This window comes from Anomaloglossus baeobatrachus, chromosome 4 (genome assembly GCF_048569485.1).
Source record: "Anomaloglossus baeobatrachus isolate aAnoBae1 chromosome 4, aAnoBae1.hap1, whole genome shotgun sequence".
NCBI classification, from domain to species: domain Eukaryota; kingdom Metazoa; phylum Chordata; class Amphibia; order Anura; family Aromobatidae; genus Anomaloglossus; species Anomaloglossus baeobatrachus.
Window position 1 is genome coordinate 633,009,857 of NC_134356.1, and position 20,883 is coordinate 633,030,739.

General features: G+C 44.7%; 1 protein-coding gene across 4 annotated transcripts in view; it reads right to left on the bottom strand.

The window, feature by feature from the left end:
• The window catches only part of FGFR1 (fibroblast growth factor receptor 1), a 141,066-nt gene that overhangs the window by 10,720 nt on the left and 109,463 nt on the right, over positions 1-20,883 (bottom strand). For 3 of the 4 annotated variants that reach the window (XM_075346397.1, XM_075346396.1, XM_075346400.1), the window contains 5 exons: positions 19,137-19,281; positions 15,176-15,379; positions 11,776-11,920; positions 11,562-11,683; positions 2,994-3,104 (listed from right to left, as the gene is read on the bottom strand). In XM_075346397.1, coding sequence (XP_075202512.1) covers positions 2,994-3,104; positions 11,562-11,683; positions 11,776-11,920; positions 15,176-15,379; positions 19,137-19,281 — 727 coding nt within the window. Of the gene's footprint in view, positions 1-2,993; positions 3,105-11,561; positions 11,684-11,775; positions 11,922-15,175; positions 15,380-19,136; positions 19,282-20,883 lie in introns of all 4 variants that reach the window. The other variant, XM_075346399.1, reaches the window with a different exon arrangement.

A 20,883-nucleotide genomic window follows, 5' to 3' on the forward strand; every position in this document is an offset into this window, starting at 1 on the left:
AGATGTCTAAAAATTATCCAAAAGAGGACCTTTTTTATTTTTTTTTTAATCTTTTATGATTTAAATGAACTCCCTCCTCCAAATGCTTTTGTTCCATTGATTCTGGAATAGTTTCTCTTTTTTTTTTTTTCTGTGCCCCTTCGTTACAAAGTTATACATCCCCCACCCCAGAAGTAAAGGTGCAAATTATCCCTTCAACCAACTGGGTGGATACCGTAGAATCTTTGTGGGCATAGCTATGTTTTGATTGGCCAGCATCAACGAAGAAAAATGAAATAAACACCCAAAATGTGGTATATGCCCAGTTGGTTAAGGTACAATTTGCATCTTATTTTCTGGGGGGCGTACCTTTAGAATGGAGGGGCACAAATAAAAATGAAAAACTGTTCCAGAGTCAGTGAAGTAGTGTCAATGAGAGTATATACTTATTTTACATTAAAGAGGACCTTTCACTACATTTTTAAAGATAATTTTTCCGCACAAAATGACTGTTCAAACACAGGCAGTCAACGCACGATTGATAAAAAAAAAAAAAAAAAAAAAAAAAGTTCAGTGCACCTTCCCACTTCCTTATTTTCTAATCTCTCCATCCTCTTCTTCCTTGATTGACAGCTTTGGCTTTACAGAAGCCATGGAAGTATGGAGAAGCATGGATATAAAGTAGTTAAGAAAAGTGCAACTGTTTGGACATGTCATGGGTGCACCAAGTACCCGTGCTTGGTTTGAATGAGAAACTATAATACAGGACAGCACAAATAGGGTTTTATACAATGTCCTAGTATTGGTATTTGCAGAGCACAACAAGATCAGAGCCTGTAACCAACTGCCGTACAAACCATGAGGCCTAAGGCTTGACATGATGCAGAAAAAAAAAAAAGAAAAAAAAAAAGGTGTGGTTGTGCCTGTGCTGCTGGGACGTAATACAGACTAAATCAGTTTGTCCAGATGAAAGGCGGTTTATCCTCAACACGTTCCACAGTGGTCACACTTCTTCAGGAGGTGGTGGTTTCCTGAAGAAGTGTAACCACCGCGAAATGCATTGGTTCTCTTGTGCTTGGTTGAACAGTCATTTTGTGCTGATAGATTGCATTTACAGTACCAAATAGAGTTTGATATTCCAATGTGAACCCCATCACATTTTGTCAAGAAACTAAATGGAGTCATTATTTAACTACCATATATAAATCCATATTGTATCAACTAAAAATATAAGATAATTATGTACTAAATGTTTGTGGAATATAAATAATATTTGGCACAAGATACTGTACAGCATTGATATATGATGCATGCAGCCACATAATCCCCTGCTGGGCTCTAGTTTACACCACTACAAACATATGCCAAAAGCTTATGGACCAGTTGCCAATTCCCGTTCCATACTATTTTTGGAAGGAGTGGCAGTGACCAGTACTTTTGTTAATTTCCATAGTGTTGTCTGTGAACATTGGGTAAATGTACACTTTATATTGGGATAGATGACAACCCTGAGCCAAGGGCCCCTGTTGTGAATACATTTTTCAGTTTGGGGGCTCCCTCTTGTGGTCAGTGCTGGCGGTGCAGTTGACTTGTGGAATGAAAGCCAGACACCTGTGGAGGACTGGCAATCAGGTCTTTCAGATTGGGCCTATATTACTGAGTAGCTTTCTCCTGTTACTTGCTGGTGCTCAATAGATCTCCTGTGTGATAAGGACATTCTGAAACCAGTCCTTTTCTCTACCAGAACTCCTTTCTGATAAGTTGGTCTTTGTACCTCTGCTTATTGTTTCCACTTTCTTGGTGTTTTTTCTGTTTTGATACTAATGCTTGATTCCCATTTTGCCCGCGTGTAGTTCTGGGTGGAATTGAATCATTCCCTGCTGGGCGTGTCGGTATACTTAGCTCCATGATTCTGCTATGTATTGTGTTTTGTCATGCTTGGTATTAAATTCAGTCCCTCATCTATATTAGTGTTTTTGGATCCCAGTAACATCAGAGTTCTGATATAGTAGGGGAGAGCCTGTGTGGGCTCAGGGTATTTCCATATCAAGCGTGCTGAGGTTTATTAGGGTTTTTACGGCTGCAGCCAGAGCTCTTTCCTATCCTTTCCTATAAAGATAGTTGGGCCTCATCTTTGCTGAATCCATTTTCTGGCTTTGTATTGTGTTTTCCTATATCACCGAAGTCTTAGCCCCCTTACATGTAATCTTTTGGGATTCCTCCGAGGCAGATTAACTTTTCTTATATTTCTATCTGTAAGAATATTTAGTTCTCCGGCTGTGTCGAGACGACTAGGTCATCGTAGGCTCTTCCCATGACTACTTCTAGTTGTGTGTCAGTATTAGGTCTGCAGTCTGTTAAGGTTCCAGCCACTCTGGTTACTTTTTGGGTTTCCGCATTTTTGATCCTCCTCGGTCACTGAATCATAACAGGCCCCTCTTCTCCAAATAAATGTTACCTCTAGAGTTGAGCGAGTACCTAACTATTCGTACTCGCTATACTCGTAACGAGTACTGTCTAATACTCGCGTATTCATTCCGAATAGCATGTGCAATGCAAGTCAATGGGGAAAATCTCGCAAAGTAATGAGTAACCCCAATGCCGTACTATTCGTTCAAGTCGCGAATAGTGCGTAATTCAGGTTACTCGTTACATTGCGGGTTTTCCCCATTGACTTTCATTGCACACACTATTCGGAATGAATACGCGAGTATTAGACAGTACTCGTGAGTATAACGAGTATGAATAGTTTAGGTACTGGTTCAACTCTAGTTACCTCTATTGTAACAAACATAGCAGGAGAAAAAGACATGAACCGTACATCCAAAAATCATACTTTGATCTAATTCCGCCAGGCAAAAATTTATATACCTGAACATTAAGTTCTTGGTTTAACCCTCGATAGTAAGTTTGCTAACAATAGGTTTTCGAATTTCGCAAATTTTGCTAATTGTTTTCATGGTGCCACCATAGTCAGCTCTTATTATGATTTATTTATTATTGTAAAAACTTACCATCTTGTGTACAAGCTCCTAGAAGATTTATGATATTTTTGTGCTTTCCTATCATCTTCATCATTTCCATCTCCGAAATTAGATCAGAAAGGTCCTTCTCACTGGCGTCAGCTAAAAACAGGAAGAGTACAGGTAATGATAGAGTATGGCAGGAGTGACTGCAGAACATCCCCTCCCCACCACCAAGCTTTCTATTTCAGGTCTTGCTAACATTACAGTGGCTGACAGAGTAACCCCAGCACTTTCCAGATCCCTCCACGATCCAGAAGACACAACATAAGACTATAGAAATCACAAAGTGTGTTCAAGTATTTTATAGCATAGTTTTACAAGCACAGCGAATAGATTTTTCATTAACAGACTGAATATCTGCTACAAAATTCGGTAACACATTAAGACATTAAAAAGGGGATTGTCCGGTGCCGAACACTTCCACAATAAGAAGCGAGCGACACTACTGAAGTTCCATCAGCAGTTACCCACTAGGATGCATGCACCATAGACCGGTATCATGCACATTTCCTGAAAAGGATAGGTAGACCATCGTACACGCATCCTGTGGGCAGGGGCGTACATGGAGAATTTCTAATTGCCTCATACTCCACCCCCACCCAAAAAAAAAACAAATTTGCTGGATTACTCACCTTTTCAGCCCTTATAAAATAACTTTTCTCCTATTGAAGCCCCTAGATTCCCCTCTCAATTAAACCATAAGTTAGGATACCAAATAAAGTGCCCCACAAACACTTTATGATACCCCACAGTGAACGCCTCCACACACAGAGTATAATGACCCTACTTATAATCCCCTTCAACTACCTCGGTGACCGCAACACAATATAATCCCCAATTGTGACCCCCCCCACACAGCTCTCCATGCAGTATAATGGCCTCCAAACCTCTTCACACTGTATAATGGCTCCAATTAGCCCACCAAACAGTATAATGGCTCCCCCATTCCTCGCATAGTAAGAGACCCCAAATAAACCTTCACACTGTATAAATTGCCTTCATACAGTATAAAGGCCCAAAACAGCCCTTCACAGAGTATAAAGACTGCCCCATAGCCCTCCAAATAATTTAGCGGCTGCCACATAGCCCTCAAAATAGTATACTGGCCTCCACATAGCTCTCCAAATATTACAAGGGCCCCACATACCCTTTCATATACTATAATGCACCGCATAGCCCTCCATCTAGTATAATGGGCCCAACATAGTCCTTCATATAATATAATGGCCTCCCCCACAGACCTCAATATATTATAATGCACCCCATAGTCCTCCATATAATATAATACGTCCTGCATATAGTATTAAGTAACCCTCCATGTAATGTATCGGATACTCCTCTATATATTATAATGCATCCCATAGTCCTCAATATTGTATAAGGCACTCCCACAGTCCTCCACATATTATAATGCACCATCCATAGTCCTCCATATAGTATTAACTGCCCCCATAATCCTCAATATAATATAATGCACCCCATAGTCCTCCATATTCTATAATGCACCCCCTATATGTTATATTGCATACCATAGTCCTCTATATTGCATACTGCACTCCCCATAGTCCTCCAAGTATTATAATGCACCCCCATAGTCCTCAATATCATATAACGTACAGACAGAGAGAGAGAATGATGGAGGAGGGAGTGGAGCGCTCCTCTTTGCTTTCAAATGAAGCAGATGCCGATACAGTTGTGATGACGGACGGCAAAGGGGGGCTGACTTAAGGGCCCTCATAGCGGCAGTGTGGTCTGCCACCATTAGCGGTATGCCACTGTCTGCGGGTACATTATCAATGCCCTTTAGCTCCTGAGCAGGAAACGAGCAATGCTTGGCAAACATTTTAAAATCATATCTATATAACTTAATTATTTGACTTGTTGTAGTCCAAAAGAAGGGAATTTTGTATACTTACCGTAAATTCCTTTTCTTCTAGCTCCTATTGGGAGACCCAGACAATTGGGTGTATAGCTTCTGCCTCCGGAGGCCACACAAAGTATTACACTTTAAAAAGTGTAACCCCTCCCCTCTGCCTATACACCCTCCCGTGCATCACGGGCTCCTAAGTTTTGGTGCAAAAGCAGGAAGGAGGAAACTTATAAATTGGTCTAAGGTAAATTCAATCCGAAGGATGTTCGGAGAACTGAAAACCATGAACCAAAAGAACAATTCAACATGAACCACATGTGTACACAAAAGAACAAACAGCCCGAAGGGAACAGGGGCGGGTGCTGGGTCTCCCAATAGGAGCTAGAAGAAAAGGAATTTACGGTAAGTAAACAAAATTCCCTTCTTTGTCGCTCCATTGGGAGACCCAGACAATTGGGACGTCCAAAAGCAGTCCCTGGGTGGGTAAAAGAATACCTCGATAAAAAAGAGCCGAAAACGACCCCCTCTTACAGGTGGGCAACCGCCGCCTGAAGGACTCGCCTACCTAGACTGGCGTCTGCCGAAGCATAGGTATGCACCTGATAGTGTTTTGTGAAAGTGTGCAGACTAGACCAGGTAGCCGCCTGACACCTGCTGAGCCGTAGCCCGGTGCCGCAATGCCCAGGACGCACCCACGGCTCTGGTAGAATGGGCTTTCAGCCCCAAAGGAAGCGGAAGCCCAGAAGAACGGTAGGCTTCAAGAATCGGTTCCTTGATCCACCGAGCCAAGGTTGACTTGGAAGCCTGCGAACCCTTACGCTGGCCAGCGACAAGGACAAAGAGCGCATCTGAACGGCGCAGGGGCGCCGTGCGAGACACGTAGAGCCGGAGTGCTCTCACCAGATCTAATGAGTGCAAATCCTTTTCACATTGGTGAATTGGATTAGGGCAAAATGAAGGTAAGGAGATATCCTGATTGAGATGAAAAGGAGATACCACCTTAGGGAGAAATTCCGGAACAGGACGCAGAACCACCTTATCCTGGTGAAAAACCAGGAAGGGGGCTTTGCATGACAGCGCTGCCAGCTCCGACACTCTACGGAGCGATGTAACTGCCACTAGAAATGCTACCTTCTGCGAAAGACGTGATAAAGAGACATCCCGCAGCGGCTCGAAAGGTGGTTTCTGAAGAGCCGTTAGCACCCTGTTAAGGTCCCAGGGTTCCAGCGGACGCTTGTAAGGTGGGACTATGTGGCAAACTCCCTGCAGGAACGTGCGGACCTGCGGAAGCCTGGCTAGACTCTTTTGAAAAAATACGGATAGCGCCGATACTTGTCCCTTGAGAGAGCCGAGAGACAAACCCTTGTCCATTCCGGATTGGAGGAATGAAAGAAAAGTGGGTAAGGCAAAGGGCCAGGGAGTAAAACCATTATCAGAGCACCAGGATAAGAAGATCCTCCAAGACCTGTGATAGATCTTGGCGGACGTTGGTTTCCTGGCCTGTCTCATGGTGGCAATGACATCTTGAGATTGACATCTTGAGATAACCCTGAGAACGCTAGGAGCCAGGACTCAATGGCCACACAGTCAGGTTGAGGGCCACAGAATTCAGATGGAAAAACGCGTCCATGCCCTGACGACTGAGAAAATCTGCTTCCCAGTTTTCTACGCCCGGGATGTGAACTGCGGAGATGGTGGAGGCTGTGGCTTCCACCCACTGCAGAATCCGTCGGACTTCCTGGAAGGCTTGACGACTGCGAGTGCCTCCTTGGTGGTTGATGTATGCGACGGCAGTGGCGTTGTCCGACTGGATACGGATCTGCCTGCCCTCCAGCCACCGATGAAAAGCCAATAGGGCTAGATACACTGCCCTTATCTCCAGAATATTGATCTGAAGGGATGACTCTATCGGAGTCCAGGTTCCCTGAGCCCTGTGGTGGAGAAAAACCGCTCCCCACCCTGACAGGCTCGCGTCCGTGGTGACCACAGCCCAGGTTGGGGGTAGGAAGGATTTTCCCTGCGACAGAGAGTTGGGAAGGAGCCACCACTGAAGTGACGTCTTGGTTGCAAGGGAAAGAGAGACGTTCCTGTCGAGGGAAGTCGACCTCCTGTCCCATTTGCGGAGAATGTCCCACTGGAGTGGCCGCAGATGGAATTGCGCGAAGGGCACTGCCTCCATCGCTGCCACCATCTTCCCCAGGAAGTCCATGAGACGCCTCAAGGGGTGTGACTGACCCCGAAGAAGAGATTGCACCCCTGCCTGCAGAGAAAGCTGTTTGTCCAGCGGTAGCATGACTACCGCTGACTGAGTATGAAACTCCATCCCGAGGTAAGTCAGTGATTGGGTCGGTGTCCACTTGGATTTTGGGAAGTTGATGATCCACCCGAACTGCTGGAGAGTCGCCAGAGCGACGGTAAGGCTGTTTTGACACGCCATCTGAGAGGGTGCCCTGACCAGAAGATCGTCTAAGTAGGGAATCACCGAGTGGCCCTGAGAGTGTAGGACCGCCACAACAGATGCCATGACCTTGGTGAACACCCGTGGGGCTGTCGCCAGGCCGAAAGGCAATGCCACGAACTGAAGGTGTTCGTCCCCGATGGCGAAACGCAAAAAGCGTTGATGTTCGGGTGCGATCGGCACATGGAGATAAGCATCCTTGATGTCGATCGATGCTAGGAAGTCTCCTTGTGACATCGATGCGATGACCGAGCGGAGAGATTCCATCCGAAACCGTCTGATGCTCACATGTCTGTTGAGTAGTTTGAGGTCCAGAACGGGACGGAACGAACCGTCCTTCTTTGGCACCACGAACAAGTTGGAGTAAAAGCCGCGACCATGTTCCTGGGGGGGAACAGGGATCACAACTCCTTCTGTCTTCAGAGCGTCCACCGCCTGAAAAAGTGCATCGGTCCGCGCGGGGGGCGGAGAGGTTCTGAAGAAACGAGTCGGGGGACGAGAGCTGAACTCTATCCTGTAACCGTGAGACAGAATGTCTCTCACCCATCGGTCTTGAACATGTGGCCACCAGGCGTCGCAAAAGCGGGAGAGCCTGCCACCGACCGAGGATGCGGTTCGGGGATGCCGAGAGTCATGAAGAGGCCGCCTTGGAGGCGTTGCCTCCGGCGGGTTTTTGGGGGCGTGACTTAGTCCGCCACGCATAGGAGTTCCTCTGGCCTTTCTCCGGCCTGTTGGACGAAGAGGATTGGGGCTTGGCGGAGGGACGAAAGGACCGAAACCTCGATTGTATTTTCCGTTGCTGAGGTCTCTTCGGTTTGGACTGGGGTAAGGAGGAGTCCTTTCCCTTGGATTCCTTAATAATCTCATCCAATCGTTCGCCAAACAATCGGTCGCCAGAAAACGGCAAACCGGTTAAGAACCTCTTGGAAGCCGAGTCTGCCTTCCATTCGCGCAGCCACATGGCCCTGCGGACTGCCACAGAGTTAGCGGATGCCACCGCTGTACGGCTAGCAGAGTCTAGGACTGCGTTCATGGCGTAGGAAGAAAAGGCTGACGCCTGAGAAGTCAAAGACGCAACCTGCGGAGCAGAATTACGTGTGACCGCATTAATCTCAGCCAGACAAGCTGAGATAGCTTGGAGTGCCCACACGGCTGCAAAAGCCGGGGCAAAACACGCGCCCGTGGCTTCATAGATGGATTTCACCAGGAGCTCTATCTGCCTGTCAGTGGCATCTTTTAGCGATGAGCCATCTGCCACCGATACCACAGATCTAGCCGCCAATCTAGAGACTGGAGGATCCACCTTGGGACATTGAGCCCAACCCTTAACAACGTCAGAGGGGAAGGGGTAACGTGTGTCAGTAAGGCGCTTAGTAAAGCGCTTGTCCGGAACCGCTCTGGGCTTCTGGACAGCATCTCTGAAGTTAGAGTGATCGAAAAACGCACTCCGTGTACGTTTAGGGAACCGAAACTGGTGTTTCTCCTGCTGAGAAGTCGACTCCTCTACAGGTGGCGGCGGGGGAGATATATCTAACACCTGGTTGATGGACGAGATAAGGTCATTTACTATGGCGTCCCCTTCAGGTGTATTAAGATTGAGAGCAACGTCAGGGTCAGAGCCCTGAGCTGCGACGTCCGCCTCGTCCTCCAGAGAGTCCTCACGCTGGGAACCCGAGCAGCGTGAAGAAGTCAGGGAAGATTCCCAGCGAGCCCGCTTAGCCGGTCTGGGACTGTGGTCCGGGCAGGAGTCCTCCACGTGAGACCTAGGGCCCCCCCTGGGAGCGCGCTGCGGCGCGGACAGAGAGGGGCCTGGAGGGGACGATCCAACAGGGCCCGGGGCCTGTGTAAGGACCGGTCTGGACTGCAAAGCTTCAAGCAGCTTGGCAGACCATTTGTCCATAGACTGAGCCATGGATTGTGAAAGTGACTCAGAGTTTCTCAGCAAAAACGGCAAACTCTGTCCCTGCCGCCTGGACAGGGGGAGCAGGGGGGTCTACCTGAGCCGAGGGGCCCACTAGTGACCGAGGCTCCGGCTGAGCAAGCAAAACAGGGGTCGAGCATTGCTCACAGTGAGGGTAGGTGGAACCCGCAGGTAACATAGCCGCACAAGAGGTACAGGTCGCAAAATAACCTTGTGCCTTGGCACCCTTGCTCCTTGTGGACGACATGCTGTTGTCTCCTAGGAGAGTGATCACTGAGGGTATATGGGAAAAGGTATATAGCCCGACCGAACAGAAATATATTAATATATATACACACATACATACATACACACATATATATATATATATATATATATATACATACATACATACATACATACATACACATATACACACACACATATATATATATATACACACATATATATATATATATATATATATATACACATATATATATATATATATATATATATATATATATATATATACACACATACATATATATATACACACATACATACATATACACATACATACATATACACATACATACATACATACATACATATATATATATATATATTAGTATCTATTCCGGCACCCTAGGGGGACCAGCACCGGGTGACCGGTGTGGCTTACCGACCGCTAAAAAGCGGAGCGCGTGTCCTCCCGATTCCCTGCCTTAGGTCTCCCAGAGTTGCAGAGCTCTTTCCTGGAAATCCTCCACCGGCAGAATGTCAAAAAAATGGCTGCCGGAGCTCTCTGGGGAGGAGGGAGCCGTGGGCGGCGCTAGAAAAGTGCGGGAATCTGGGGTCCCCACAGTGATCAGTGAGGGGGGAGGAAACATACAGGATGCTCCGGCCCTCACATCCGACGTCAGGTCGGCAGTCCTGCCCTTATTCCTGACAGACAGGCCCTGGGGCGGGAGTTTTGCTACTAGGCCGCAATGAAGCCGGGGACTAAATTTAAGACCGCGGCCGACAAGCAGGCGCGGTCGGCGCGGAAGTCCGCCGGTCTTCACAAATCAGCAGCTGGCTGCAGCGTCCGGGATGAAGGCGCTCCATGCACAGCCCCCATGGGGACACAGAGTACCTTAGAGATGCAGGGCCCGGTCCCTGAGGATAAATAGGCTCCTGTCCGGCAGATTCCCACAGGGGCTGCGGAGGGAGCACGGTCCCAGTAACTGGATGACCGGTCAGGATCCCACTTCTCCCAGAGCCGCTAAGGGATGGTGAAGGAAAACGGCATGAGGCTCCGGCCTTTGTACCCGCAATGGGTACCTCAACCTTAACAGCACCGCCGACGTAGTGGGGTGAGAAGGGAACATGCCGGGGGCCCCGTGGGGGCCCACTTTTCTTCCAACCGATATAACTAATATGAGAATGCATGAGTGGATGTGTGCCTCCTTCCACACAAAGCATAAAACTGAGGAGCCCGTGATGCACGGGAGGGTGTATAGGCAGAGGGGAGGGGTTACACTTTTTAAAGTGTAATACTTTGTGTGGCCTCCGGAGGCAGAAGTTATACACCCAATTGTCTGGGTCTCCCAATGGAGCGACAAAGAAAGTTCTTTTAGATTATAATGTTGATGGCCAATTCCTCAGATACAATGGGTCATCTGGGTCAGGCGCCATTTAGACGTGAAATTTTCATGTACGCATGTTATCCAATTTATTTAGGTTTTTAATGGATAACACACAGACGCATGACACATTATTTGCTTTTTTTTTATTTTTCAGACCCAAAAAGTCCCACACAAATTGAGACTGTGACAATATCCGATCGGTGAACCCAATTGACCATGTTTCAGTGAAATATAATAGCACATTGAAAATGTTGCATCCGATTACTGTCCTTTCTCCCTTTTTTTTCCGAAGCTTGGAAAAACTACTTGATTTTCCTCACAAATGAGAAAAACAGATGACAAACAGAAGGTAAAAATGGCTACAAAGACCAAATAAAAAAAGAAAAACTGGAATCAGAACACGGATTAAAATCATTCCATATTCTGTGTATGGAAAAATGCCAGTGTGAATTTGGTCTAATGTCTGACAAAACAGGTCATTTAGGTCAGGATCTCTTAATTGCAGCTCTCAATTGCCCCAAAAGTACTCCAACCCTAGAATATCAACTTAGAATTCCCATGAATTTTCTCAACTGAAGACACCTCCAAGGACAAATATTACAAGAAACATTCCAACATTGTGAGACAGGAGGACATGGATTCCATTTGGTCCAAATGTGAACCAAGGAAATAGAACTAACAAAACATCAAAACTCACATTTTAACATTTTCACTGCAACCTTTGTGACCTTGTTTGGTTTTTCCTTGTCCAGACCCATGGCTTCGGCCATAACTACTTGACCAAAGCATCCTTCTCCAAGCGGCTTTCCTAGGATCAACCTACGAGGAAGAGCAATGTCAACCATCTGCCGACGGACAAGGTAGTATTAGCAAGGACTTACAGGGCTGTGCAGTTATTAAGGTCGCCTTACCTATCTCTTGCCACTTCCCATCTGGGATCTTCTGGAAGCTCATATTCCGACACCCCAGCCAACATTGGTGTACCACTTGACGACAGTCGAGAAGGCCTTACCAAGATCACTCCAGAGTTCATTGAAGAATTTGAGTCTGCCGACACCTGTAGCGGGATGTCAAAAACAGCAGGTTATCGTATGATCATTATTCTTACCCATTTCATAAAGAGGTGACGTGTTCTGTTCTTTAAATTATGAAATACAAGGGATAGACTTCAGGCCGATTAGGACAAAAGTCTACATTTGTAAACTCAGTTTTACAAAACAATCTGCGTATTGCAAAGTAGAACCGGACTAGATGCCCTAGTTTTAAAACAAACACACAAATGGCAACTGAGAATAAATGTGGTTAGTAGGTCAGTCAATGACATCTGGGTTAGCGGATGAGTCAGAGATAATAGTATTTACCTGGAGGTGTTACAGAGGAAGTAGGAAAGTATAGGGATTGCACACAACAAAGCGGTTATTTTAAGTAACAGTCATGCAGGGAGATGTGAGCACAAAAAACAGCAAACTTAAAGCAGCACTCCAGCCTTTTTTTTCCCCCAATGCTGGAGTGGCGCTATAAAATCTAAGCCCCTATCCCGTCATAAGCTCTACCAATTACTGGACCCACTTTGATTCAGCGGCGCCATCTTGTGACTAACTTCTGACTGGCCAGAAGTCAGAAGTTACGTCACAAGCTCCAAATGCCACTCTATAGAAGCCAGAACGAGGTTCTCATAGACATGTATTGAGCTGTGAGAAGCCTTTTTTTCCCCGGTGCTGAAGCAGAGCTTTAAATCTAAGCCCCCTACTACCTATCATATGCGTCCTCTTTTATTGGGCCCACTCTGGTCCAGCACGGCACCATCCTGTGAGTGGCTGGAAGTCAGACGTTACATGACAAGCTCCAAATGCAACTCTATGAGAGCCAGGATGAGGCTCTCAGACTTGTATTGAGTTATGACCTCCGGCGCGCCCCATGAAGCACTGGAGCTGCTGGCAGGTCACTAGTTGATGGATACCAATAGAAGGTGAAGCCACTAAAAGGTTACTATGATACAGGGTGCAGGGGACATCCATTTAAAGCATCACTCCAGGGCTACAATAGATAAACAAAATTTCTGGAGCCGTGCTTTAATATATTTACAGTTCTTAAGTGGACTAAAGGGGTGGCCTAGCCAAAGGAAAAAAAAAATAACCTGTCACTATTAGGGCACATAACTTTTAGAACATGAGAGAGACAGAGAGAGGTCATGAGACACAATCCGGCGCTAATACAAGTCATGAGGAATAAAACGGATCCGGCGGCATCAGACGCCGGATTCAGTGTTAACCGCAATTCGCCGGATTGTGCCTGTTGGCAAAAAACTGATGTGTGAAAGAGGCCTTAGTTGTCAGACTGGATTTATAGTCTTTAAAATACAGGCAAGTAAAGTTGCAGAAAGATACAGCTTTTTGATTGGCAGCAGCTGCCATATAGCCAATATGTGGGTTGGGTTTTGCCATCTATTCCTGCACCTGTCTGCTACTTCGCCTCTGTGTATGAGACTGTATGGGCTGCATTTCTAACATGCCACTCTCATCTGACAGATATGACTTATACCTGGAAGGAGCCCATACAGTCTAGCATCTACAGAGGCCAGGCAGAAGACAGAGGTGGAAATATATAGCAAAACCCACCCCAGCTATTATGCAGCTGCTGCCAATCAAAAAGCTGTACATTTCTGTAATTTTACTTACCTGAATTTCAAAACCTATACATCCAATCTGACCACTACAGGTATGTATAGAATCAGCCTGATAGCGCTAGTATAGCACTGGCTTTAGGTTATATAGGAAAATCCTGTTGGTTGGTGCGCTTTAATATATAGTCTGTTTAAGAGCCTTGTATCTGGGCCACAGTGAAGTGTGGTTATTAAGTATGCCTCTAACTCTTGAGGACCTGACCTATCCAACACTGGCATCTCATTGATGTGAATGGGTAGTATGTAACACTTAATTTTTGTTGCAGCACTTCCCTACATATATGTGGGACCCCAGCAGGGAGAAATTGATTATTTTGAAAGGCTCCATCTAAAAGTAACAAAAACACAATGTGAATATTCTTATCCAAAATTGGGAGCCCCTTTACACTGAAATGGTTGCACGCTAACTGCCCCAGGTAAAGGATTCCAGGAGACAGGTGCAGCACAAGAGAAGACCAGAAGATGGAACTAAGGGGTACTTTGCACGTTGCGACATCGCTAGCCAATGCTAGCGATGCCGAGCGTGATAGTACCCGCCCCCGTCGCAGATGCGATATCTTGTGATAGCTGCCGTAGCGAACAATATCGCTACGGCAGCTTCACACGCACTTACCTGCCCTGCGACGTGGCTCTGGCCGGCGATCCGCCTCCTTCCTAAGGGGGCGGGTCGTGCGGCGTCACAGCAATGTCACGGCAGGTGGCCAATAGAAGCGGAGGGGCGGAAATGAGCGGGACGTAAACATCCTGCCCACCTCCTTCCTTCCGCATTGCCGGCGGGACGCAGGTAAGGAGATGTTCCTCGCTCCTATGGCTTCACACACAGCGATGTGCGCTGCCGCAGGAACGAGGAACAACATCGTATCGCATATTGGTGCGATATTATGAAAATGACCGACGCTACACAGATCACCGATTTACGACGCTTTTGCTATCCTTTATCAGTGCATCTAGGTTTTACACGTTGCGACATAGTTACTGGCGCCGGATATGCGTCACTTTCGATTTGACCCCGACGATATCGCAGGTGCGATGTCGCAAAGTACCCCCAAGAGCCTGTGGTGAGAAAATGCAATAGGTGCAAGTCATGGGTGAATTGCAAAGTTGCAGGGGGGGGGGGAGCAGCACTTGCGAGGCTGGAGACTGGTCACTTATAAGTGACTTAGGGACAAAATGTAGAATTGGTGGAGGAAGGTTGAACTAGATGGACTTAGGTACATAGGTTGAAAAAAGACCTATGTAATAAAAAATATATATAAAAAAAAAAAAAAAAAGACTTTTGGGGATAAGAACCAGTAGTTTATTGATATTTAAGAGCAAAAGTGTAATTAATGAAAGGTTAAGAGGCATATCAATAAAGGATGAGTTACAGTAGCCAAGGAGAGAAATGATTAGGGCCAGTACTGGAGTTTTAACAATTTCAATAGGGAGGAAAAAGGAAGATGAAGATACTTTAATGAAAAGGGTGCAATATGGCAGTGAAGTGAATAATAATAATGAAATTCTAGAATTTATGGCACTAATAAAAACTGAAGATGTCAGATTATGTGTGATCCTAGTGACCGGTAATCCACTAGACCAGTCTCCCAAGTGTTGTGTAGGTAATGCCTAGTAAACCCCCTATATACTTTCTGTTACCTGTCTGCGCAGCGGTATGCTCTTGGCCAGCTTGTGGACAGCCATCTGACTATTAAACTCGGTCTTCTTAGACGGATGTTTCATCTTAAGGATGATGATGGTCACCAACATGGCTGACACAATGGCCGCACCAGCACAGTAGATTATAATTTCCAGATGAAGGGAGGTCGCCATAAGTGAAGGTTTATCCTCTGCAGCTGCACTCACACGTACAAAAAGTTTATATTCATTAAAACATTTTTTTAGCAAATTATAAAATATTACCAGAATGTATATAAATCTGCATATTGTGTATCACTCACTACATATCCACAGTAAAAGCTCATTGTAAAATAACAAAAAAAAGTACATGCAATGCATTTGAGATCACTAAAACATTATACAAAATAAAAAGATAATCGTTCATTCAATTATTGCATTAAAATATTTTGAAAATTACAAATTTAAGAGTGAGAGGAAAGGAATATATGGTTTAAGGAAATAAAGGCCATATATTCAGTTTACCCATGCAAAAAAATAGTCAGAAAAGAACGTCAGAAACACAAGAAAATTCTTAGCTACCAGTGCCTTCTTTTCCATTTATATATTAAATATTTAATTTTTATTGAACTTTATTTGAAAAGTTGCTAAAAAACATTAATATTGTATAAAAAAAAATTAAAATTTAAGGTTAAAAAAAAAAATTGAAAAAAAAAAAAGACACTGGAGCTTCCAACACAACACATGCATTTCATCTTCGCCAAAAAGGATCCAGTTTTAGGGCCATTTCAAAGTCAATCATTTTAGATCTATAAATTTTGTTGCAATCCCCCAATTGCGTGTTAAGTAGGAGAATACAAGTCTCCTTGGCTCGCTAAAATCTCTACTTAGACAGTTGTAAAGATATCAAGAAATACAAAATACAAAGACCCAGTCTGAAGCACATTTTATACTAACTGGCTAAGACAATGTGGGGCGGGAAGGGGGATTTAACAATGTATTGAAATAGGGTAGAAGGAATTGTCACTTTTTATATAATTTTTTTTTCAGACTTTTAGGTTGTGTTTGTAGTTTTTTGTTTTGTTTTTTTTTTTTAGCTTTTTTAGGTTTAAAATGGCAACTTTTTTTGCAGAGAATATATAAATTTAAGTTTTATGAAGCATATATACAGCCCATTACCAACCAGAGAAGGCACTGAATTATCAGTGTCGCCTGCTGCGTGAGGGGTTAATTGGAGTTTGAATGCTTTTTGGAAATCTGTTCTTAAAAAGGGAACCAGTCACCATCAGCCCTTATGAGCTGCGACCAGCACTAGTGAGACTTTATCTACAGCATCCAAAATACTGTATATAAGAGCCCAGACAGCTCTGTAAAACATAAAAAATATCTTTATTATACTCACCTAAGGGGCGGTCCAATCATCTGTTGCTGCTCTCGCTCTGGTGCCTCCTCCATGTTGTGTGATCGCCGTCCTCCTGCCCAGCCCAGTGTGCTTGACCCATCCTGCGTCATTCACAAAGAGGACTCTATTGCGGTCCTGCGCATACGTACTTTGATCTGCCCGGCTGAGGGCAGAGCAATGTACTGTAATGCGCAGGTGCAAGGAAAGGTTGCGAACTACAGTACTTTGATCTGCCTTCAACTGGGCAGATAAAAGAGAGCATGTGCAGGAGCAAAATGGTGGCCTCTCTGTGAATGACGAAGGACGCATCATCCACACAGGGCTGGGCAGAGAGACTGCGATCGCATAAGATGAAGGAAGCACCGGACCAAGACCAGCGTCACTCATTGGATCAGTCCGGACTACCCCCCAGGTGAGTATTATAAAGATCTTTTTTAGGTTATACAGATTGGCATGGGCTCTTATATACAGTATTCTGGAATGCTGTATATAGGGGGTTACTGGTGGTGGCTGCAACTCATAAGGGAAAAATCTCGCAACAGAATCCCTTTAAAAGAATTGCCTAAGCTTCTTATTGGAGAGGATAGTTCATAGGAAACATGATCAAGATGAGATCAGTCCTACACTCAGGGCTGTCACTGATCAGCAGTCTTCAGGTCTTGTACCGGCCTTCGTAAATGGAGCTCGGACTGAAATGAATGGGGAAGAATTGCAATTTTCGGCAAAGTTCACTATGTAGAGTATGGCACTATGTTATTCTGGCTCCATTCATTGTCTACATCCTATTGCCCTTGGAGATGAAAATTGCTGATCAGTGGGGGTGCCGAGTGTTGGACCCCCAGTAATCTGATATTGATAACCTTTCAAAAAGATAGGACATTGAGATAATAAGACTTTGTAAGAGATTAGAAAAAAATTGACTTTATTTTGAGCCTGGTAATATATCTCATCCCAATATTAACCAACCAATGGACAGGTATCTACTAGTTAAAAGGAAACTTTTTCAAAAGACCCTATTCGGGAATTCTGAGCCAATGAAATGGGGTCTCCCATCAAGGACTCTTAAGGCCCTGTTACATGCAACGACATCGCTAACGAGATATCGTTTGGGTCACGGAATTCGTGACGCACATCCGGCCTCGTTAGCGACGTCGTTGAGTGTGACATGTACAAGCGACCGCTAACTATCAAAAATACTCACCTAATCGTTGATACGTCGTTCATTTCCCAAATATCGTTGCTGGTGTTGGACGCAGGTTGTTAGTCGTTACTGAGGCAGCACACATCGCTACGTGTGACACCCCGGAAAGGACAAACAACAACGTACCTGCGTCCTGCCGGCAACGAGATGGGCGTGACTTTCCTGCGGCTGGTCTCCGCCCCTCCGCTTCTATTGGCGGGCAGCTGCGTGACGTCGCTGTGATGGCGCACGAACCTCCCCCTTAAAAAAGGACTTGTTCGCCGCCCACAGCGACGCCGCTAGGAAGGTAAGTACGTGTGACGTGTCCTAGGGATATTGTGCGCAACGGGCAGCGATTTGCCCGTGACGCACAAACGATGGGAGCGGGTGCTTTCACGAGCGACATCGCTAGCGATATCGCTGCGTGTAAAGCAGCCTTTAGAGCAGTTTCAAAGAGCGTCTCTGTCTGGAAGATGCAACATACAGTATCTGTGCATTAAATCGACCACTCATTCATTTCAGTGGGTGTAATGCCCCATTTCACCTGCGGAGGTGCTGCAGAATTGAACGCTTGCTGCTAGATTGTTTGGCAAGAGTTCCATCTAGAGAACTTTGTGGTATCCGCTAAGCATGAAAGGATCAATATAACAAAAACAAATTCTCTATAACAAAAAATAGACAACTGCTAGCCTGGTATGGCATGGAAAATGTAAAGTTTCTCATTATGTTGATCCAATTTTGTTTACTTTTTTTTTTTACCGCTAATTTATTTAGGTTTAGAATTAAACTGTCAAAATTGGAGTAGATGTTAATAAAAAATGTGGCTGTAGGCAACATCGGGGCTTTCAGCTGATATTAAAAAGGGAATTAAAACCTACGCTTGTATACGGCTTGGCTGACTCGAAAAGGCATAATTATTCCCCATGAAATTGCTAACCCTGTATGTAATACAGAGCGCTACGATTTATGGAATGATCACAACACTTTAATACATTTATGTTCCTATGGGTAATGTTTGCTTATTTGCAGAACTCCATCAATGCCTGCCTAGATCGTTTTGATTTTTTTTTTTTGCTTTAAAAGTAACAGGGTTGTCCGGGATTAAAGAAAACATGGCTACTTTCTTGTAAAAACAGCAGTTCTCCTGCCCATGGAGTGTGTCTGGTATTGCAGCTCTGCACCATTTACATTAATAGCACTGTGCGGTAATACCACTCAGATACTGTGGGCAGGTGTGGCGCTCAAGTTAAGCAGATGTGATTATTTTTTATCCGGGACATCCCCTAAAACTTAAATTGTCTTGGTATACAATCTGGGTACTGTAACAAAGCTGGATTCTTTTAGGTCTGAAATGCATGCCACATTTAAGAAGACAGAAGAGAACCTTATATACCTTCAAGAACGGTCAACCATGCAGAATGATAAGAGTGCCCAATGGAGTTAGCAGCCAAGCAGGTATACTGGCCAGCATCCTCAAAAGTAACATTCGTCAGGTGGAGAACCTCCATTTCCTTGTCGGTGGTGTTGACTCCTGCAGTCTATAGAGAACAGCAAGGAAAAAAAGGAGGGGAGGAAATGGACAAGCGAAATGCCATGAGAAACCAGAAGAGATGTGGGCAGGTACTGTCCTGGAACCATGCAAGGTGCCACAGACAGGAAGAGAAACCACTGGAAGAAATCGGTTAGAAGATGTGAAGAACACTTCTCCCTTAAGCCTGACCTAAAGAAAAGCTACCTTAGTTGAACCCGTCACCAAAATCGAGACCTCCTGCCCACTTAAAACATGCTAGAGATTGACAACATGGAAAAATTAGACCCGAGTGTGACAGCCTTGTTGGTTTCCATAAAAAGGGGAAGGAATGGAAAGGAGATAAATAGGAGAAGAAAAGAAGAAAATATTAGAAATTATTAAAATTACTCATTTCAGGAGAAGCTGATTGACGACTAATATGAATTATTGAGTTGATACACACGGCACTTCTTGGGTGGTGCTCAAGTAGGGTCCAAAACCTTCTCAAGTAGATTTAGAAACTTGGCAGTCAAGATTTTATTGTGAAGAGCTTGTAGGACCAGCACAAGCACAGACGTTTCGGTCAAAGACCTTCATCAGTGTGCGTGCAGAGGGTCCTCAGAAAGTATAGCAACTTGGCAAACGGCGTAGCTGGGTATGACACTGTGTCCTTCGCTGTTATGTGACCCTCTGCACCAACACTGATGAAGGTCTTTGATTGAAATGTCTGTGCTTGTGCTGGTCCTACAAGTTCTTCACAATAAAAATTACTAGTCACATTGATCTTGAGTGCCAAGTTTCAACATCTAATATGAGTTAAGGTTATCATGATTGACAAGTCTTCCCAATTATGCAAAAATATGGACCTAGATATAGTGAGTGCAGAGGAAATAATTGGACTTCGTGCTTGGCACCTAAGGGCGTTCAAAGACCCTCTGCCAGATTAGAAGACTTTTAAAATGGCACATTGTATACAGGCTACAAGTTACCGATCTAGACATTGGGTGCAATGGCTATTTTGACTGTTACAAAAGTTTTTCCAGATATAGCAAATAAAGAGATCACCAGATTATTTTCAGGCCCAGAATAACTACTAGATAAAATACTGGGAATTCTTCATTTTAGTTTAAATGCTTTTTAAAGTTAAGACTTATGTAGTAGAAAATTTACGAGTATGTACATAATTCAAAGAACATGACTGTTATAAATCGCCAACTCTACAGCAAAGAACCAGATTGCACTACTTCCTGTTACAGCCATTTTGGAAAACTTTCAGTAATCACAATGACTAAGACCAGCTCCGAGAGCCAAGAAGAGCAGCCAAGCAATCTGAAGTTCTAAACAGTTCAGCTGGAATAGAGAAGATTTTCCACTCTTGATAGACAAAGTCATCTTTAACCTCTAGATGGATTCTTAAGACGTGTATAATTTATGAATTCTAGCACTAATAGAAAAAAGTATTGTAGGAAAGATTAGGAAGACTGTCAATGTCAATCCAGAGCAGTGGCCTTCAACCTTTGGCTATCAAGTCACTCTTGGAGTCTCCCACTAGTTGGAGACCATTGATCTGGTCGATGAAGAATACTCGGAAGTTGTTAGAAAATTAGTCAAGTAAAGAGTAGATGAATGA